This window comes from Mchenga conophoros, linkage group LG4 (assembly GCF_057382185.1).
Source record: "Mchenga conophoros isolate Kocher_MC1m ecotype Shallow Benthic linkage group LG4, M_conophoros_male_GT1.1, whole genome shotgun sequence".
NCBI classification, from domain to species: Eukaryota; Metazoa; Chordata; class Actinopteri; order Cichliformes; family Cichlidae; genus Mchenga; species Mchenga conophoros.
The window spans coordinates 30,935,371-30,953,853 of NC_140529.1; the positions used below are offsets into that span (position 1 = coordinate 30,935,371).

Genomic DNA, 18,483 nt, shown 5'->3' on the forward strand with positions numbered 1-18,483 from the left:
ATCGCAGGCATAGTTTGGGTTATAATAGCTTGTTGCTGAAATATTTATGGCCTTAATCATTTCTATTCATGGTGATGTCAAGAACTGTAATTCTTTTTGAGTCCCATTTTAATTAGGTGTGTCAACTGCTCGTTAACACAAATGCTAAGTAGCCTCACTCTACCAATGTTCAGATGGTAGGGTCAGAATTTGGTGCAAACAACATGAAAGCAATGATCCATGCTGCCTTGAATCAATGGTTTAGACTACTGGTGGCACAGCGGTGTATGATGAAAATTGTTGACCACACTGTCCTATCATATCAAACTGGCTCCTTGACCATGACGATGCCAGTGTCCGCAGATGGCCTCCACAGTCACCAGATCTCAATCCAACCAAATCTTTGGGGCGTGGTGAAAAAGGCATATTTGCATCACAGATGCTCTCGTGTCAGTATGGACAAAAATCTCTTAGAAACATTTCAGGAGACGTGTTGAATCTATTCCATGAAGAATTAAGGTAGTTCTGAAGGTTAAAAAATAAACAGGGGTCCATCCTTGGACTAGCAAGGAGTACCTAATAAACTGGTTAGTGCACAATTTTCAAGATTAAATTGAAACGTAGTCTTGCAGTTCCTTGATATCAACGCTGGAGGGCACACTTACAACACCATATCACTAACCTGTTAAAGCTCCTGTTAGTTACTTCAAAAACAAAGGAGGAAAAAGTATTCAGGGCAGTATGATTCATGCTCCTGCTGGAATGATATAAATATCTTTATGGTATGGAAATTAGACCTTTGTTATTTAATTTTTTTTAAATATTTCTATTTTTTATGAATACAAATATGAGTGTAAAAAAACACACTAAAACCTAACTAACCACACTAATGCATGTAATTGACACATGTCAATTACATGCATATGAGGGAAACTAATGACCCACCTACCCAGATCAGACATTAATCACATATTCTGACAATAACAGAAATTATTTTTAAACACGCCAAACTGTCACAGGCTTAATTTCAGCTTGCTGAGTATGGCATAATGAAGACCAATGTTCACTGCAGGACAGACAGCACCAGTGAAGACGAGGATGTATTCCTTACAGTCGGAGAGCCAGCAGACCACTGTTCACCCTCCTTTTCCACTCCATCTGAAATTCAGGTGGCCAATTCTCCATAGAGTTGTTACCTTGGAAACAGCACCTTATAGAGAGCAACTGAGAAACATGGGAAAAGGAGCGCGGGAGACCAGACACGGACTGTGATCCAGGTTTTCATTTAGAACATAAAGGGCGATCCGTGATCACGGCTTCATAGAGGCACTATTTGTCAACTCGTATTAACTGCTGTTGCCCTTTATCTTAGAATTGCAAGATGTTCAATGACTAGATCTGGTTATTTTTATATTCTGAGGTCCTTCTCTGTAACTGAGACTGAGCTGAGATCATTATCATCTCGTCTGCCATAGTCTATCAGAGTCTCTCCCACACTCTGACTATCAAATAAAGCTGAAATGACCTGAAGTAATTTCTACAAGATATGTAGATTCCCACTCTGCCCCTCTCACTCACATCGAGCTGCACTTGACCTTTGGTAGGCACTCACTGTGGATCCACTAAATCTCACCTTGAAGTGTGACATCACACTCTGTAGTTTCACAGCACATTAACTCTTGGTTCACCCCAGCATGACGTCCACTTTTCAGCGTGCCTCTTTGTGCTAACATTGTTACTTCTCTCTGACCTCCTGCTGTAAAAAAGTGTATCTAATCAAGAACTGCACAGAAGCAGGATTTTATACTTCACACATGTTTCCATTTTAACGCTATTTTATATTTTTGTGTCTCATTATGGAGAAAAATCTAAAACTCTTTATTGAATTATTTGTCATTGTTGTCATTCCATCCATTCGTCAGTTTTCTTCCACACAAAGTACACAAATTTTACGTATATTTTCCAGCATTTTTGACCCATCATAACTTCATACGTACAGGAGATGGCCACATGCCATTTGGCTAGATGAAAAATCGATTTAAGCTCCGTTAAACTGACAACAAAAACCATTTAACGCACATACGTTTTCTTAGTACTATTTTGTTTAAGTATAACTAACTTTGAAGCTAAATATCATGTATTATGTCATAATCTCAAAAGCAAACCCCCATCGATTTAAAGTAGAGTAACAGAAACAAGGGATGGTATGAATGTTATATCGAGTTTACCTATTGATATTTTTGTTGTTGTTGTTGTTGTGTGTTTGTTTTGTTTTTTTGATTGACTGGTAAAAACTTGGAAAAGTGCAGTTTGTGTAAACTCTCAAGAGTCATGCAGTACAACCATGTGGGACAGATGGTTGGTCAAAAAAAGTAAAAGCATGTGAAAGGTCTATTTTTCACTTCCGTTTTGATAACAGGATCTTCTTGCTCTGACTCCATCTGTTCATGCCTTCATTAAATATACTGAAGTTGCTGTAAATTAAATTAAATTAAAAAACAAAACAAAACAGCTTATTCTGAGGGCGTCAGGTGGGAGGCACTGACATTTTTTTAATGAAATAACCAACCAAAAAAACAGGTTCCTCCAACCTTCTCAAACCAAGATTCAGACGAGAATCTGTTTCTTCCATCCAACATTCTCTTTTATTGATGCTTATTAGGGGTGCTGGAGCCTATCTCAGCTACCACAGGGCGAGAGGTGGGGTACACCCTGGACTAGCTGCCAGTCTGATGCAGGGCTAACCTCTTTCTTATTTCATAAAAAATTGAGAGATAAGTCCAAATAATGCTGCTTACACATTTGTACAGGAGGACTTTATTTTTCCTTCTTTCCTATCACATTAATCATCTTGCTGCTCCTCTGTTTTATCCTCTGACGCATGGGAGTTAGAAACTGCTACATCTATAAATTTAAAAAAAAAGAAGCAAAAAAGCAGCAAAGTGCTGAATAAGGGAAGATGCATCAATATTAACAATCTCATAATGGATCCGTCACAGTTTATTTCTCTGCAGATTCAGTGCTTTCAGTGCATTTCGTTGTTTTGTTTTTTTTCTCTTAAATGTTAAAGAGCTTCATGTTCAATCAAGTAAATTTACACTGTAATCATCCATACACCCGAGTACAAGATCTACTTCTTTGACCACTGATGACCTCCATCCCAAGGGAGAGAAGGACTGCACCATTATTTTTCATCGATCAGCTGCACAAATGAGGAGCAATCGAGAGACACCTGATAATGAATCACAAAGGCAAGGAAAAGTACGCGTCTGTTTAAGGTTAAAAAGGTTGTATGCTTCGAGTACATATAATACTTGAACTTGCATTTCTATGTAGTCTTTTCCACCATAGACGTATGCATGTGTAACGTTAAGGGTCCCTTGCGTTTTGCTGGTGTGCAGAAGTCACAGAAGGTGCTCAGCAGTGTGCCTGCACATAAGGCTGGTATTTTGAATCCTGACCATCCTCCCACACAGTCACACTCGCCAAAGAAAACAGAGTTCACCAGCGACTACACCTTTCTAAAAGACTAGTCATCTCTAGCCTTTCATATCGCCATGGAAACACAGAGCTGGTCCACTTGATTGGCAGCGGATTAACACTGAGGGCAAGAACATTTTCACATTGGTAAAGAGCACGATGAAGCTTATTTAACGTGAACAAAGTATTTCATATAGACAAACGGAATTAGAATAAACAGATAGATTTCTGACACGTGTTCATGATATTTCTTTGTTTTCATTCCTCTCGTTGAGGTTTTCATATATGAGCAGTCATGCTGATCCAGCTCAAGAGGCTCTTTCTGCCAAATGTGGAGGTGTCAACAATGAAAGAGAAAAAAACACTCTGTTATTATAAAAGTCCTTGATCATAATCAGATTTTGGTAAAAGTACAAAAATATAGTCAGTAAAATGTGGAGATCTGGCTGTCTTCAAAGGGTCATAGTTGATCAAAGGGGTTTTCAGATGACTCATGTGGTAGGAAAGAAAGAATATCAAGCAACCGCTTTTCTTTCTTTTTTAAAAATTCTCTAATCTTTTGCTTGAAACTCAAGTAGCTATTTAATATAGCTTAGAAAAGATTTTCGAAAAACATCTTTTGAGAGAAATTGAATCTCTCTTTGAACTTAGAGCGCAATGAGATGTACTAGGATACTGCTGATTTTAAGTGGTCACATGAAAGTTTGGGAACCACTGGTTTACTATTTAATAATGCATTATTTCTGATTTGTTTACATCACAGTCCAGTTAAATTATTCAGTGTACCACTCCAAAAATACGTTTAAGGGTGCAGTAAAGTAAATCATAATATTAAGTGTGATTTGATGCTTCAGCTTAAAGCGCTAAGGTACCTCTGTAACTCTAGGACTTAGGTAAATGTAGGCTATAACAGTTATTGTCCTACACAGCATAACATAAATTCAACGCACCCCTTTAGATTAGATGTTCAGCTTACTCATTTTATGTCATAAGCCACATACAGCCCACTTTATAATGTGGGATGCACTGATGAAACTTCAATTTCTGTCAGTGTAAATATTTAACTGCACATGTAATGAGATATCTTAATACAACATAAAATAAGAGCAATTTCAACTTTGTGTCTTAGTTTTTCTACATGATAAAGAAATGCTGCTGTAGTATATGTCCACATGACTCTTTAGGCTTAGATTGTAAGAAGTGATGTATAAAATTACAGAAATCTGTAATTGAATTACTTTGGTGTATTGTGAATGGCGACAAGGGAGGTTTGTATGGGTCCGAAAAGCTGTAAAACCTGTTAAAATACAGTTCAAAATTCTAAAACTTTATGCTCTCTTTCACATTTTGCAAAACCATCCAGCGGCCGGATTGAGGTCTTTGCGGCCGATTCTTGCCCCCTAGCCTTATGCTTGACACCCCTGGTTTGAGCAACTGTGTTGTTTAACACATTAAGTAACACTTGTTACAGGACTGCTGGGCTCCTTGTCTCAGTTCCCAGATTATCCCTGGCTTCAGCTCCCAGCTTTAATGCCTAACCGAGTATTTGTGGCCGAAGGTAAGTGTTTTGCTCAAGCATATTGCACAGTGATGGGTTAGCAAAGCTAGTTGGATAACTGTGAGGTTAATAAATTAATTTCAAAAACACAACACCTCGAGTTCACAATAAAGACAAAACACTTGTCAAAATAAAATAAAGTTACTTTTATTTAATGTTTGTTTTTGCTCCAAGTGAACTGAGATGAATCAGTAAGCCCGATAAAATCTATCTTGCTATCTAGCTAGCTATGAATGTAATATGAGTCTCTTACTGTAACCAATATTTCACGAGCTCCAAAAATATTGTCTCCATGAACTTAATGGCTTTTGTGATCCGAGTGTTTTATTGGCTTTTGAAATTTAGGGCTTGGTGTTTGATTTCTATCCTTTCTTCGGGGTTTTTGGTTTCTTGTTGTTGTTTCTTGTGAAAGTTTGGTTTCATGATTTTTCTCTAGAGTTCTATTCAGAGCCACTGTGTTTATTCTCTGTTATTAGCTTATCTGTTCCCTCTATGTGGTCCTTTAGTGTAATTCATTCTGTTAAGTTCTAGTCTCTGAGTTCCTCTAGTTCCATTATTTTGGTACTCCTGTGTTCTGCATGTGTTTTTATTTCCCCTGTGCATTATTCTAATTAGTTTCACCTGTTCCACAGCAGTGACTCATTCCCCTGGTTAGCCTGGGTTTTGTGTGTACAGCTGTTTCTGTGTCTATATGTAGTCCTGTCATTGCTTTGTCTCTTTGGTCACTTGTGCGATTCTCTCTGTGTCCTTGAGGATTTTCTGTGTCTTTGCTTTTTGGACTTAATCTTTTCCTTTGTGGATCAGTTTTTGTTTAATCCTGCTTGTCTCCTGAGTCTTCAATTGGGACCTTATCATGCAAATCCTGACAAGCACAAGACTTAGTATTTTGCTACTGTTTATAGTTTTTGTGATTTATTTATTTAGCCGAATGTTTCCCTAAAGGTTTTCTTCCCTAAATTATTCAACCCTTGATTTGTACTGTAGAGTGACAGTGTGTGCCACCTTAAAGACATAATTATCTGTGGTCTTTCACACAATTCGGTTGATGAAAATTATTTTTTTGTTAAATTTTAAGGGATTTGAATTATTTGCACAACCACAGTTGGGACTCAAGGTGCCCTGCATAGCTTTACTCTATTTCAGAGAAAGCCTTTTTAATTAAGCTCATAGGAGTTGATATCAGAATCTCTGAGGATAATTGGCATCGATGTCTTGTGTTACGAATTGTGGAAGGTGTTTCAGCAACAATATCTGGTGTCCCAGGTGTGTCCCCCTAGGCTTTTATCCCTGCGTGTCAGATGTCTTCCAGTCCAGTTGGAGCTTTTCCTCTTCTTCTAAAGCAGATTGCTGCTTTGCTCAATCTGTAAGTCATGAGCAATTTCCCATAGTGACTTGATGGCTTTTCAGAAGGGCTATTCAAAAACCCTGATTCTCTTCGGGAGCCTTGTTGTTAATGTGGCCAAAAATGCTCTGCATTCCACATCTACTGTACAGGGAACACCTCGGTACACCAGCCACGTTTTTCTGCCTTGCCTTGGTCTGTCTATTTTAGCCTTTTGTGTTTGTATGCTTCCCCCACTGCATCCTCCCATGGTGCCACTTCTGCAAGGTTGACCACAAGATCAGGATCTGAGTAGTAGCTAAATAACAATAACATAAAGCCCACTGCAAATGCCGATAGATTATAAATTGCAATTAACCAGGTGTGCGAAAATAATTAAAAAGGCCAAATATGTTTTGCAAATCCATACTGATGTTTTGTTTTGTTTTTCTGGGCAAAAATATCTCAAAAATGAGTCTTTTCATAGTAAAGGTTGATCTCTGGCCTTTGTTGGCATTTTTGCACAGCAGAAATCACACAACCATCAAGCAAGGAGTTATAAAAAGCACAGTGAGATTGAAAAGGTCAATATGAAACATACATTAAAATCCACCCATTTTCTTCCAGGCATATCCCTAACAGGTCGCCAGTTTATCACGGGGCTAACACAGAGAGGCAGACAACCATTCACTGACAGCCAATTTAGAATCACCAGTGAACCTCCCATGCACATCTTTGGACCGTGCGAGGAAAACAAAGGACCTGGAGAGTATGCAAACTTCACACAGACTTTGCTCTTGGATCTTCTTGCTATGAGGTAACTCTGCTAACCAGAAGTTCACCATGCAGCATTACACTCACACTGAGTTACTTAACAGGCCACTGTCAGTTGGGACAAATTGGTTTTTAAATCAGTTTCTTCTGCATGTTGGCATATTATGTCTCTGACTAGACGATCTTGATGAATATATAAAATGTTGCCCAGATCTAAACCAAATTTTAATGAGCTTTTTCCTTGGTCATGCTCGACCTTTCTGCCAAGTGTCATAAATTTGACCTGATCGTTTTTGGATATTCTTGCTGACAAACTAAAGAGAGATGAAAGGCAGTGATCACTTACAGTGTGGTATGCGATGTTTCTTAGTGGAATGATCTGTGTTCTCAGGCTCTGTGTCCAGTGCAAGATTTTGGCAGGGATTTATTATCGTTCTTTGTGACTTGCCTCACTAAATGTGGCTCATTTTCTCCAGCGGGCATTGTTCTTTATTGTTCCCTCAGGAAGAGTCTTTTAGCACCAGTAGCACTGCTGGATTTGTGCAATGTTTAAAATGGTTTAATGATAAATGCTTATTGTAGAATTGGTTCACTATGTATTGGAGGTTCATGGCAGATGAAGAAAAGTGATATTCATTACTGCAGACATTAATCTCTAGACCTTACCTCTTACCTGTTATCCTTGGACCTCGAGGTTCCAACTTTCTGCTCTAATAGCTCTGAATGTATAGTGCCTTTGGGTATTGCTTTGAAGGTTGCAATGAGGCATATGTAGGTTTCTGCATTAGTACACATACTGTAAATGCAAATGAAGCGTTTACATGATTGCAGTGACATGTTTTTGTCTTTCTTGTACAGTAAGAAAACCTGTGTTCACTGCCTTCTAAGGTTGTCTTATATTTTTGCATCCAAGTCACGCTGTCATTGACATTCCTCCCCAGCCCCTCCTCTAATAACCTCAGATGGCCAGTTTCCACTGAAGCGAGGGCAGATCTATTGTGCCACAGAATGTGCTGAAGGGTTTCTGGGTCGATGAGCTCGCACAGCTGAGATGGAGAGAAGGAAAGAGGACAGCCAGGACAAACTGGGTTTCCTTAAACTCCTTCGGGACAACTGACAATTTCTTCTAAGAACATGAGTGTGAAACTTGGAAAATGAAAATGCGCATCATTTTTAGACTAAGTGCCTTGATAATTCTTTCTACAATATGGTCAGCTGCAGAGCCAACACTAAAACCGCAGCTGTCGCTTTATTAGAAAACAGTGGCACAGGGTGGTCATTGTCTCCTCGGAGCTACTTGCTCAGCAAGTTCCATCTCTGCATATGAACAGCTTCCTGCTCAGTGAAATATACAAGCCCTGAGGCAAAACACCAGCTTGACCCAATCTTTAGCATTATTTTTCTTAAATGTAGTAGACAGAAAGTTATTATGCATAGTTATTATGCACATGACAGCAATTATCTCATTATGTCAAGTGCAGTATCTTTTTGCTCAATTAGACCTATTGAAAAATATAGTCACACAGCAAAACACTGATGTTTCCACCTGAAAACTACCACTAACGAAATAAAAGAGTGATTTTATATGAAAATTTAAAAAAAATCCTAGAAGCATTCCTACTGCACTCCCTGCATTACATCTACATTACCTACAATATGAGACATGCGGCTTTTTAATTCCACTTGTTAAATTGCAGCCATGCACCACGGTTGCAATTGCACATTTGCTGTTAGAAGGCCTTGATATGAAATGGTCTCTGAAGTGCCTGTATGGTTAGCTAGCTTTGCAAGTATTGGTATGAACGCTTTGATCGGCTGATAAAGAGGAGCAGCCACAATCCTGTGTGAAAAGCCAATCCCTAATCTGACCGTCCTTCACAGGTTCTAACACCTGCGGTCCATGATGCTGTAGAACACATTACAGAGCTGAGTTAATTTCTCATATTTGTTGACTCTCAAACTCTGACAGCCTGCTGCTGACTAAATTAAACAGGGTTGCCTTCCTCCTGTACAGAGATTTGCAGATGTGGGTGTGAAAGAGAGGCAGTGCTCTGCAGGAAAGCAGAAAAAAAGTCATCATCAAAGCAGTTTTTGGAATATATTGTACCAGAATATTTATTTATAATTGTTTTTAAAAACGTGACAGCATTTTGTGTTGCTGCATTTTGAGTTTGCTGGTGGAAGGGTGAAGCGGAAGGGAGATTTCATTCTGGCACATTAAGCTGTTTATATTGTTGCTGTGTTTGGATCACCTATTCTGAAGAGGAAAACATGACAGTGAGAATATTGTACATATTAATTTTATTTTAAAATGTTATATTTTTGTAACTGCTGTGGTTATAGCTACATTTAAGTTTGGAATTCGCTTAGTTTAAGTTCATAGTTATTCTGTAGGGTTCATGATGATGGCTGTACTTAAAGGCCTCTGATAGGATTAAAACTAGGCTAGGACCGGTTTGATTCCTGAATTATTTTTGTGGAAAAAAAAGCTTCTATAAGTGGAATAATAGGTCAATAAAAATAAATATCTGTCTGAGGTGAAAACTATGTAAACGAAGGAGTTTATATAAACTAAGTTTCATTTAAGCTGATCAGCAAAGAATCCCTAAAACCCAAAAGTTCAGACTGCTCTAAATGCTCAGTTTCAAGCTATTTTTTCCCCATGTCAGTGAAAGCAGGTGTCTTTGGCAGCACTAGCTGTGAACAGAAGAGCCCCGCCCACCAGCTGTTTACATTTATTTGCAAGGTGCAGCTAATCAGAAGAAAACAACTTTAAAGACAAGGTAAAGGAGCTTATAGCTGCTTGTTTCAGACGGTTTCTGTGCTTTCTAGTCGGCTGCACAAATTCCCAGTACAAGATGAATGAAGATTATTTTGAAATGTTTATCATGCAGAAGCTGAACTAGTAGCGAAAAATAAAAATGGAGATGGAAATGAGCCAAACACTTCTGTTCTCCTTCTCCTAGTAACCCTAGTTCTCCTTTAATATTCCACCAACAAATTTCACAGTGAGTTTGAGGTCCTTCCATACGGCCTTCTCATGTTGAATATTTTTAGACCAATATCTTGCTTCAGATATAAAGTAGGAAATCAAATATCTGTACAAAATCTTCTTTAAAGGATCGCCTGTCGCTAGTCATGTCAAGTTGGAAGTTAAATCTTGTGAAGTGGCTCTATAAAGCTAAAAGTAGATAATTAAAAATGTTCTGTGCTGGATTTAGTGTCTACTGGGGAACATAATTCTTACCATCTGCACCGTTATCGACAGCATGACTGCCGAAAACAGCATTTACTTTTCCCCCTTCCCATGTTTTACTTCTCTGAAGAACATTTTATATTATATTTATATATCTTAAACACACACACACACACACACACACACACACACACACACACACACACACAATGGAAGTGTTATGATGACATTTTGATCACTGAAACACTGTGACAGGGTTAGGCTTCTAGCTGAGGTGGACAGGCTACACAAGGCAGGCTGATGTATCCCTTCTCTGAGCCTGTAAACCAGCTGGACATGACGGACGTTCCAGTGTGCTGTGTAAGTCATGAGCAGGCTGATCATATATTATTCATCACTCTCATCATGAAGAGGCCCTCCATCCTCTTTTATCTCTCCATCTCCTGGCATTTTACTTTCTCTCCGTCTCTCTTTCCCCCGCTCTTAACTTCTTAATTCATCAGCACCCAGAGGCTGCTTCACTCTGCCTGACAGCAGTATTCTGGATTTCAATCATCCATGGCTTATACAATATTTGTCCCCGATTTCACACCCTATGCCTTCTTCTCTGAGCTACTTTTAACTCATTTTGTCCTCCTTCAGGAACACACAAGATTCATTTCAGTGTGGATTTGTCCCACCCCCCCCCCCCCCCCCCCCCCCACATTCAAGGGTGCTCTTAAATAGCTGAGATAATGTTGGACTTGGGTGATACTTATCAGGACTAAAAATAGTAATAATTTATACAAACATCCAGCAGGGAAGAGCGATGCTGAGGTTGCCCTCCTGTGGCGTCCTTTTCGTCATTCTCACCTGCCGCCGAGCTCCGGTTGTCATAGCAATCCCACTATAACCTCCCCTCTGGCCTTACACAGCTTTATCATTAGCTGATGTTGTCACAAGGATATTTCAAGTGTTCACTCTCTCTCTGTCTCTCTCACCTCCACTGTTTCTTTTTCTTTTAATTTTCACCCACCTCAGTCCCTCCCCACCTTTCCTGGTACAATAGATGCTTCAAGCACTTCTACCCCCCACCCCCACCCCTCCTGCTGGCTAAGCTCAGGAGCCCCATGCAGGACCATCTCCCTGGACTCCCCTTTATTACGATATCATGAGATACGCCTTAGACATGTAGCAATGCAGCGTGCCGCCTGTGTCTTTAAGAGGAGAGCGAGAGTATAATGTGTATTCAGTAGGAAATAAGGCATGGAGAGAGGAAGTGAGAGAGAGTGGGTGAGGGAGTGTGAATTTATCATGGGCAAAATTTGTGCTTCACTCCTAGCTGTGTGCTGAGCATCCCTGCACCGGCATGCACAGTCTCCCAAAGCTGCTGAAGATTACGCCCATCTCTTCCCTCTCTCTCCCTCACGCAAACACACCCAGGCGCTCCCACCCAGCCTCTCCCTCACACACTCGCATACACACACACACGTGCTCGCAATCACACACGCGCAGTGCTGTCAGGAGCGCCGCTGCTGGACCAAAGCCATCTCGCCAAGGAGGTTCCAGTGGAGGGAAGAGAAAGCCAGAGTGAGACAAAGGGAAGGAGGACGGTAGAAGGCGAGGAGCGAATAGGAGCGCGGGGACCGGCACAAGGAAGGAGAGACCCAGCGATTTGTGAAGAACAGAAAGCGAAGAACAGGAGGAGGGGAGGAGGAGAGAGGAAAAAAGAGGAGGGGGAACAGGAAACGCGATCACTTTCAGCTGCAGCGGTCCGTGTCGCAGCATGGGCAATGCACCATCCCAAGGCATGTCAACCCTAATTCTATGCATACTTGTGTGGCAGGTATTTTTTGATTCTGTATGTTGTGCTACCCAACCAGCTGGCTGTCCTCCTGTCACACTCTGTGAAAGCAGGGATGGGGGGTTGGGCTGAGGGCTTGTGGAGAGCGGCGCTGCTTGAGGAGAGTGATGCCGTGAGGTAGCATCAGTTAATGGGCAGTAAGTCAGGAGTGAGGTGCCCCAGGAAAAGGCTTGAGGTGGGAGGCTGTTGAATGTGGATAGGGTGCTGGAAATACAGGGTGGTGGCACCATGTGTGAGCGCAAGATATGGGAGGGGACCGGTGTAGAGCAGAAGTACCATTAGTGAAGCAGGTGGTGCTGGTGGGTGTGAGTCTGTGTATGTGTATGTGTACATAAGAGAGAGAGAACGACTCGAGAGATGTTTGTGTGTAGTTGATTGGAAAGTGTGATTGCATTGGTGTGTTGGTTGCAGCTGTTGCTGTCAGCCACATGGACAACCTCTGGGAAGTGAAGCACTCCAAAGTGTAGGGGTGTGTGCATGCTGGTGGGTGTGTGTGTGTTTGAAAGATGATGAAATGCATAAAAAAACAAAGATAAAAAAGACAAATTAGAAAAAACGGTGAATGTAATGATAGCTTAATGAAGGGACTAGGCAGCTCTGCTATCAGTGAATGGGGGATGGTATTGTAAACGGATGATCGGGTGGGTCAGCTCCTCTTGCTATTTCCTTCCGCCCCTTATCGTTCTTTTTTCGTTATTTCTTCTTCTTTTTTTGCATTATTGAAAAAGCAATCGTTGAAAATGATCTTAAAGTCTTCTTTTGAGAAGCAGGCAAATGTATCTACAGTTTGCACCAGAGTTTCTCAAGCAAAATACAGTGCGCCTTATTTGTTTGCAGATTTTACACCCCCAAATAAACGAGGTAAAAATACATGATAAAGAGAGAGTATAAAAAGGGTGTGGGATTAAAGTAGGAAGAATGTACTTGAGGCATGTTGAAACACTCCTGGGATGGCAAGGCTGTCTGACAGGCAGCAGAAGATCCACTCTTAAGATCCAAAGACAGAAAGAAAGGACAGGATAAATGCTCACTTCTCAGAGAGATGGGCAACATGACACAGCTCCGGGACTTCATCCACATTCATTTCCCTTTCTAAGTCCTCATTCTCCCTCACTTTTTCTCTCTCCTTTCTTTCTCCCCTCCTCTTCATCCTCACTTGCCTCTCACCAAGGGACAGTCTGGTAGCTAGTGGTGAGAAGAGCAGGGAGACAAGTGACAGAAGATATGAAAGACGGGGAGAGAATGAAAGGAAACTCAAAAGAAAAGACAAAAAAGGGGTTTGCTCGTAGGTGGACAGGTAAGTCTTGCTTGGGCAGAGGCAACATAATTTTTTTTAAAAGTGCTGAGTACCTTTAATCGGTCATTAGTTGCAGTGATTGTGAGAGCTCAACAGTGGAATAGTAAACCAACTTGTTGGCTTGTGAGCTTATTCTGTGTTTGGTGTTGAATACTGATACCTTTAGCTTGTCTGTTTTTACTTTTTGCTTACAGATGACCTTTGAATAGTTTCATTTTTTCAGGTTGAATTCTTTGTAAGACACGTTCATCTGGCTCTTCAGATGGAGGGAAATAAGTTTGCAGCTTAGGTGAAGGCAGAGGCAAGGTACAGTGGCATACGACCTGTGTGTATATTGGATTTTTGTGCTTTATCGCTATAAAGCTTGGCCTTGGAGCTCTGTATAGTCAGTGTCTGTCTTGGAGAGATGTATCAGGCTGAATACAAACCCCTGGGTGTATTACTTCTAAAAGCAGACATTACATTTGACTGAATGTTTGCGCTATTAGGGTTTTTTAATTTTTTTACACCATCAGCAATTTTGGATAATTTGCTGAAACAAAAGATCTCCAATCACTTGCATTACACCTGCAGTATTCAGGATTGTCATTACTGCTGGTGGTAATTAACAGCACTATTTTATTAAAAAGCTGGCAAGACCGAATCAATTCAAGACATTCAAGTCACCAGCTGGAAAACAATTTCCTAAACCAGGCTTAACTTTCCCAACTCAACCAGTGAAGAAGTATGGCTCTTACACTTGGTTGTCACACTTCCTGTAACTGTAAATGGAAACATCTTCATAAGCCTATTTCAGAGTTTTTCCAGCTCACAAGGCTAAACCATAAAGAATAGATTAGCAGAGTCGAGCGTTAAGCCAGTGTTAGCCTGCCGGAGAGCTAACACTTATCGTAATGTTGCCATTGTACAGAGACTGTAGATCCTGGTAGCTTTTTATCTCCATGCTACCCTGGTATGTTCAGCTGAGGGTTATGTCAACATGCATGCCTGTCTGTCTTATGATCCTCTGTAAGAGAGGCAAAGCCAGAGCAGGGCCCGCAGTGCCTGAGATGCTGTTTTACTGCTGAAGTAATTCTATAGTTCATCAAAAGAGACACAAGTAACCTGCTGACTGGATGTTACATGTTGTGATTTGCTAGGCATAAATTCAGGCCAGTTCTCTTCGGAACAGTAACGGGTTAGGTGTGAGGTAGTGTGATGACCTCTTTGGCCACATTAGCCCGGTGGATTTTCTTTGATATACAGAGGCTTTGTCTTGACATTGGTGCAGACACATTGGCGCCATTACGACATACTCTGGGCGTCGAGGTAGATAAACTGCAGGAGGATTTATCTGAAAGGATAAACCTGTAAAAAGACAGTAAATTTATGTCATGCATTGACATGAAACTGCTTTTAACGACAGCTAGGAAAATTCAGGCCAGTTCCAGTTCCAGTAAAGATTTGCATTTGATGGAACAGGTTTTGTTTTGGAACAAGTCACCGAGCTGCTCTGTTTACCATTTTTTCATTTCAATACTGAAAGCAAAGACAGGTGGACTGTACGAGGTCATGTCATTATGCACCTGCCAGATATTTATCTTGCATGCAAGGGCACAATCTACATTGAACCACATTATATCCTGGCCCCTGTTAAATTCTATTTGAGCACGGATCAGATCACAAGTAACGCGATTTTTCTTTTTCTTTTACCAAAGCATTGTTCTAAGCTTTAAATGCCTGCCATTGACAGCAGCACAGTGTGGATGTCAGTGTGTTAGTGTACTTGGGCACCTGCTTATTCCCTAGGTCTGTGCCACACAAAGCCCCATGATTCCTGCCTTGTGATTGGCTGACGATGATGCAATGTTTTATGGCAGAGGAGCTGCATGTTTGGAGGGGATTTCTGAAGTAATTGACCCTGCTGGGAATAGCGTAACCAGAGTTGTTCTGATGTTAACGCAAATGTGCTAAACAAAATATTTATATGATATACACACTCCCCACATTCTGGGGCACAACCTCGAGCTGATAAAATGGGTTGAGCACTTAATGATCGTGCAATGATAAAATCCCAGGCTTCTCTGCCCAAATCTGCAAGCTGTTTAGATTTGCTTCACGCCGTGTCCTCACCACATATGTGCACCCACATGCATATGTTCAAATATGTACTTTGGGATGGATGAAGGATGATGATGACACATGCAGCATTTAGTTTTTATATGTGGCAACTGATCGTGCTCAAGCGATGACATTTGTTCTCTAGTTGATCACTATATAAAGAGAAAAACAACAAAAAATCGTTCACATCGAATTTCGGAATCTTTGCTCAGGTTTCTCACCCTTGTCAAGAATTGCTTTAATGGGAAATGAAGTTGCAAGTCAGAGATCTTTGCGAATCTTTGTGCTGTTACTCCAGGGGGTCTGTTGTTGACGGTATATGATGAGTCTCTCACAGCTGCGGTGGTAAGCACACTAGTAAGCTCTCAAGGTCATTAATGATTCAAGGGTTTAAATATTACATGCATTTATCAAAGGTCCTTGTTTCCGTGCCACAACTGTGTGCGTGGTAGAGTTTGATATCTGTGCATGAGAATGGACACAATAAAATGGGGGTAATACTTATTGCTTTATTCAAGGGTAACTATAAGTATAAAAAAATCTGATTGTAGGTTCCTTTAATAATGAGCTTTTCAAGGAGAATTTTAACTAAAAGAAGAGAAGAAAGATGTTAAACATTTATTCTTGCTATGAAGTGTTGGATGTTTAGTTTTCTGAAAGCACACCAGTACAATAAATAAGTAATTAAAGCAGGTTAAACTTACCATGTGTGAATGAAATTCTCAGCAAATGGTAAACTCAAATACAACTCAATCAAAAAATTGTATTTCATTTATGATTTTAGTTTTTTAAACTGACGTCAGGTTTTAAAAAGTGAAGCTATTTAACCACCACCGCTGGGTGTGGAGTTAAATATGAAATGCTTGTTGCAAGTGATGTAACAGGTCCAAAATTAAAATACATTTTCTTTCTTGTGTTTTTTTCTCTGTGTCATGAAGGTCTTTGTTTCTGCTGTCAGTCACATTAATTAAGCCATACTGCACCACAGAAATTCTTTGTCTCGTCTTGTCTTATATTAGAAATGATTTCTCAGAGACCTATGCAGTAGGATACAGCTTTTATGATGGGAACATAAGTCTGATCACATATTTTCTCAGCATGAAGACGGCGGTTGTCAATGACTTGCATTACCATTATAAGTCAAAGTAATGACTAGTACATGCCCATGCTATTGTTAGGCCTGGATGATTTCAGTTGCTATGTGATTACTAATCATGTATATTTCAGGTTTTGTGGATATAAATGTTATTAATGTGAAATAAAAATGATATGATGCTTTTATACATTTTTTGTAGGTGTATAAAGGCTAAAAACAGACCATTTTAGCCCATTTCTGAGTGGTTGCCAGGCAACATGGTGGCGTCATATTGCATGATCATCATGCATAATTCAGCATTTGTGTAAAGTGAAGTTTCACTGTTGTGAAAGAAAAACGAAACAACATTTTTAAGGTTTTATAGGTGCGTAGATGCTAACACAAAACCATTTTAGACTGTTACTAGGCAACATGATGATGTCATACAATACTGTTTATAGATTACAGACCGTATATAGCATGGATGTAGCTTCCATCGGTGTACCTAGCATCTGTTTTGTAAATCTTGGTCATACCATGTTTTGAAATTGAGGATTATCTGTGGTATACAGATAACTCTTTAGTTAACAGGTTGTCACACTTCATCAGCCAATGAGGGTCTGGTTTCACAGTCAGAGCTGTTTTTTTATTTGTTTTTGTTTTGTTTTTACAACTAAGATAGCAATGCTTAACTTAACGCTTTTAAAATGGCACTTTGGAAACAACAGGGTTTCAAGCAACCAACCATAAACCAGGTTTGATTGCTTGACCTTGAAAAATCTTGGATGAGGAAAAAAAAACCCATAGATTTTGAGTTGTACTCTTTAAAAAAACAAACAAACAAAAAAACATACTCAAAGTGCATCTATTTGAAAATCTATATTAAACTTTCCACCACTTTCCTCTTACTTTAAAGCGAATACAGCTCTATAATTGTCCTCCAGCTGCTGTCAGTTGCAGGGTATAATCACCTCCTGTCAGCTGGTAAAGTCTGTACACTAATCAAGTTGAATGGTGCTACTCCTACTCAGCCTTCTCTCTAGTGCTTGCAGCTACTTTCTTGTAATTCCAAAAAGAGCAGAAACTGAGTAAAATTCCTCCACAGCAGCTTGTACAACATGATCCTGAAGCGATTGCACTGTGGGTCCAAGAGGGCAATATTTACTTCATTATTCTCGAGATCCCCCCCTCCTCCCCCCGTCACAGAGCTCTAGTTGGTCCACAGTGATCTGTTGAAAAAGTTGTACTGCCCTAATGTGCCCTTAAAAGCTACAGCCTGTGAGTCATAAAAACAACTTGTCGTATATTAAGGTGTTCTGTAGTGAGACATAACAATATGGTCTCTAAATCAAAAGTAGCTTTCTGCTGACTCTTTTGGAGACAGAGTGGTACAGAGCTACTTTGTGCTGCGGCAGGAGAAAGCAGTGGTGTTGTGATGGCAGGGTAATGAGAATACAAGATCTTGGCATATTAGCAATGCAAGCAAAAAAAAAAGAGGGAGGTTTGTTGGCTATTTAACAATATATCGGTCGATTTAAAATGTGCAATCCTGGTAATTACAATACGTCTCAACAGCATTTGAAAGCAACATCTGTTTTCTGCAGCAGTGACAGTTGGTACTGTGGAGATCAATGTGTGAAAAAGTAGGAGATAATGAGGTAAATATTCAAATTTGTTAGGGGAGAAAAGGACCTGTTTTATGTCAGAACTCAGCTTTTTTGTTGCAATGATTAATAGTCACATTTTTTTGTTTTGGGATCTTCAGTTGTGCAGACATTAGATATAAAAGGTCACCAGTTCCATCACTGATGGTCAGATCTTATACTGAAATATTCACCCAATGTGAGGCTGCAGAGTTTC

General features: G+C 40.1%; 1 protein-coding gene across 3 annotated transcripts in view; it reads left to right on the forward strand.

Moving 5' to 3' along the window:
- Nucleotides 1-11,632: 11,632 nt before the first annotated feature.
- The window catches only part of srcin1a (SRC kinase signaling inhibitor 1a), a 114,895-nt gene continuing 108,044 nt past the window's right edge, over nucleotides 11,633-18,483 (forward strand). For all 3 annotated transcript variants that reach the window (XM_085271754.1, XM_085271752.1, XM_085271753.1), the window contains exon 1: nucleotides 11,633-12,095. In XM_085271754.1, coding sequence (XP_085127880.1) covers nucleotides 12,074-12,095 — 22 coding nt within the window. In that variant the 5' untranslated portion in view covers nucleotides 11,633-12,073. The remainder of the gene's footprint in view (nucleotides 12,096-18,483) is intronic.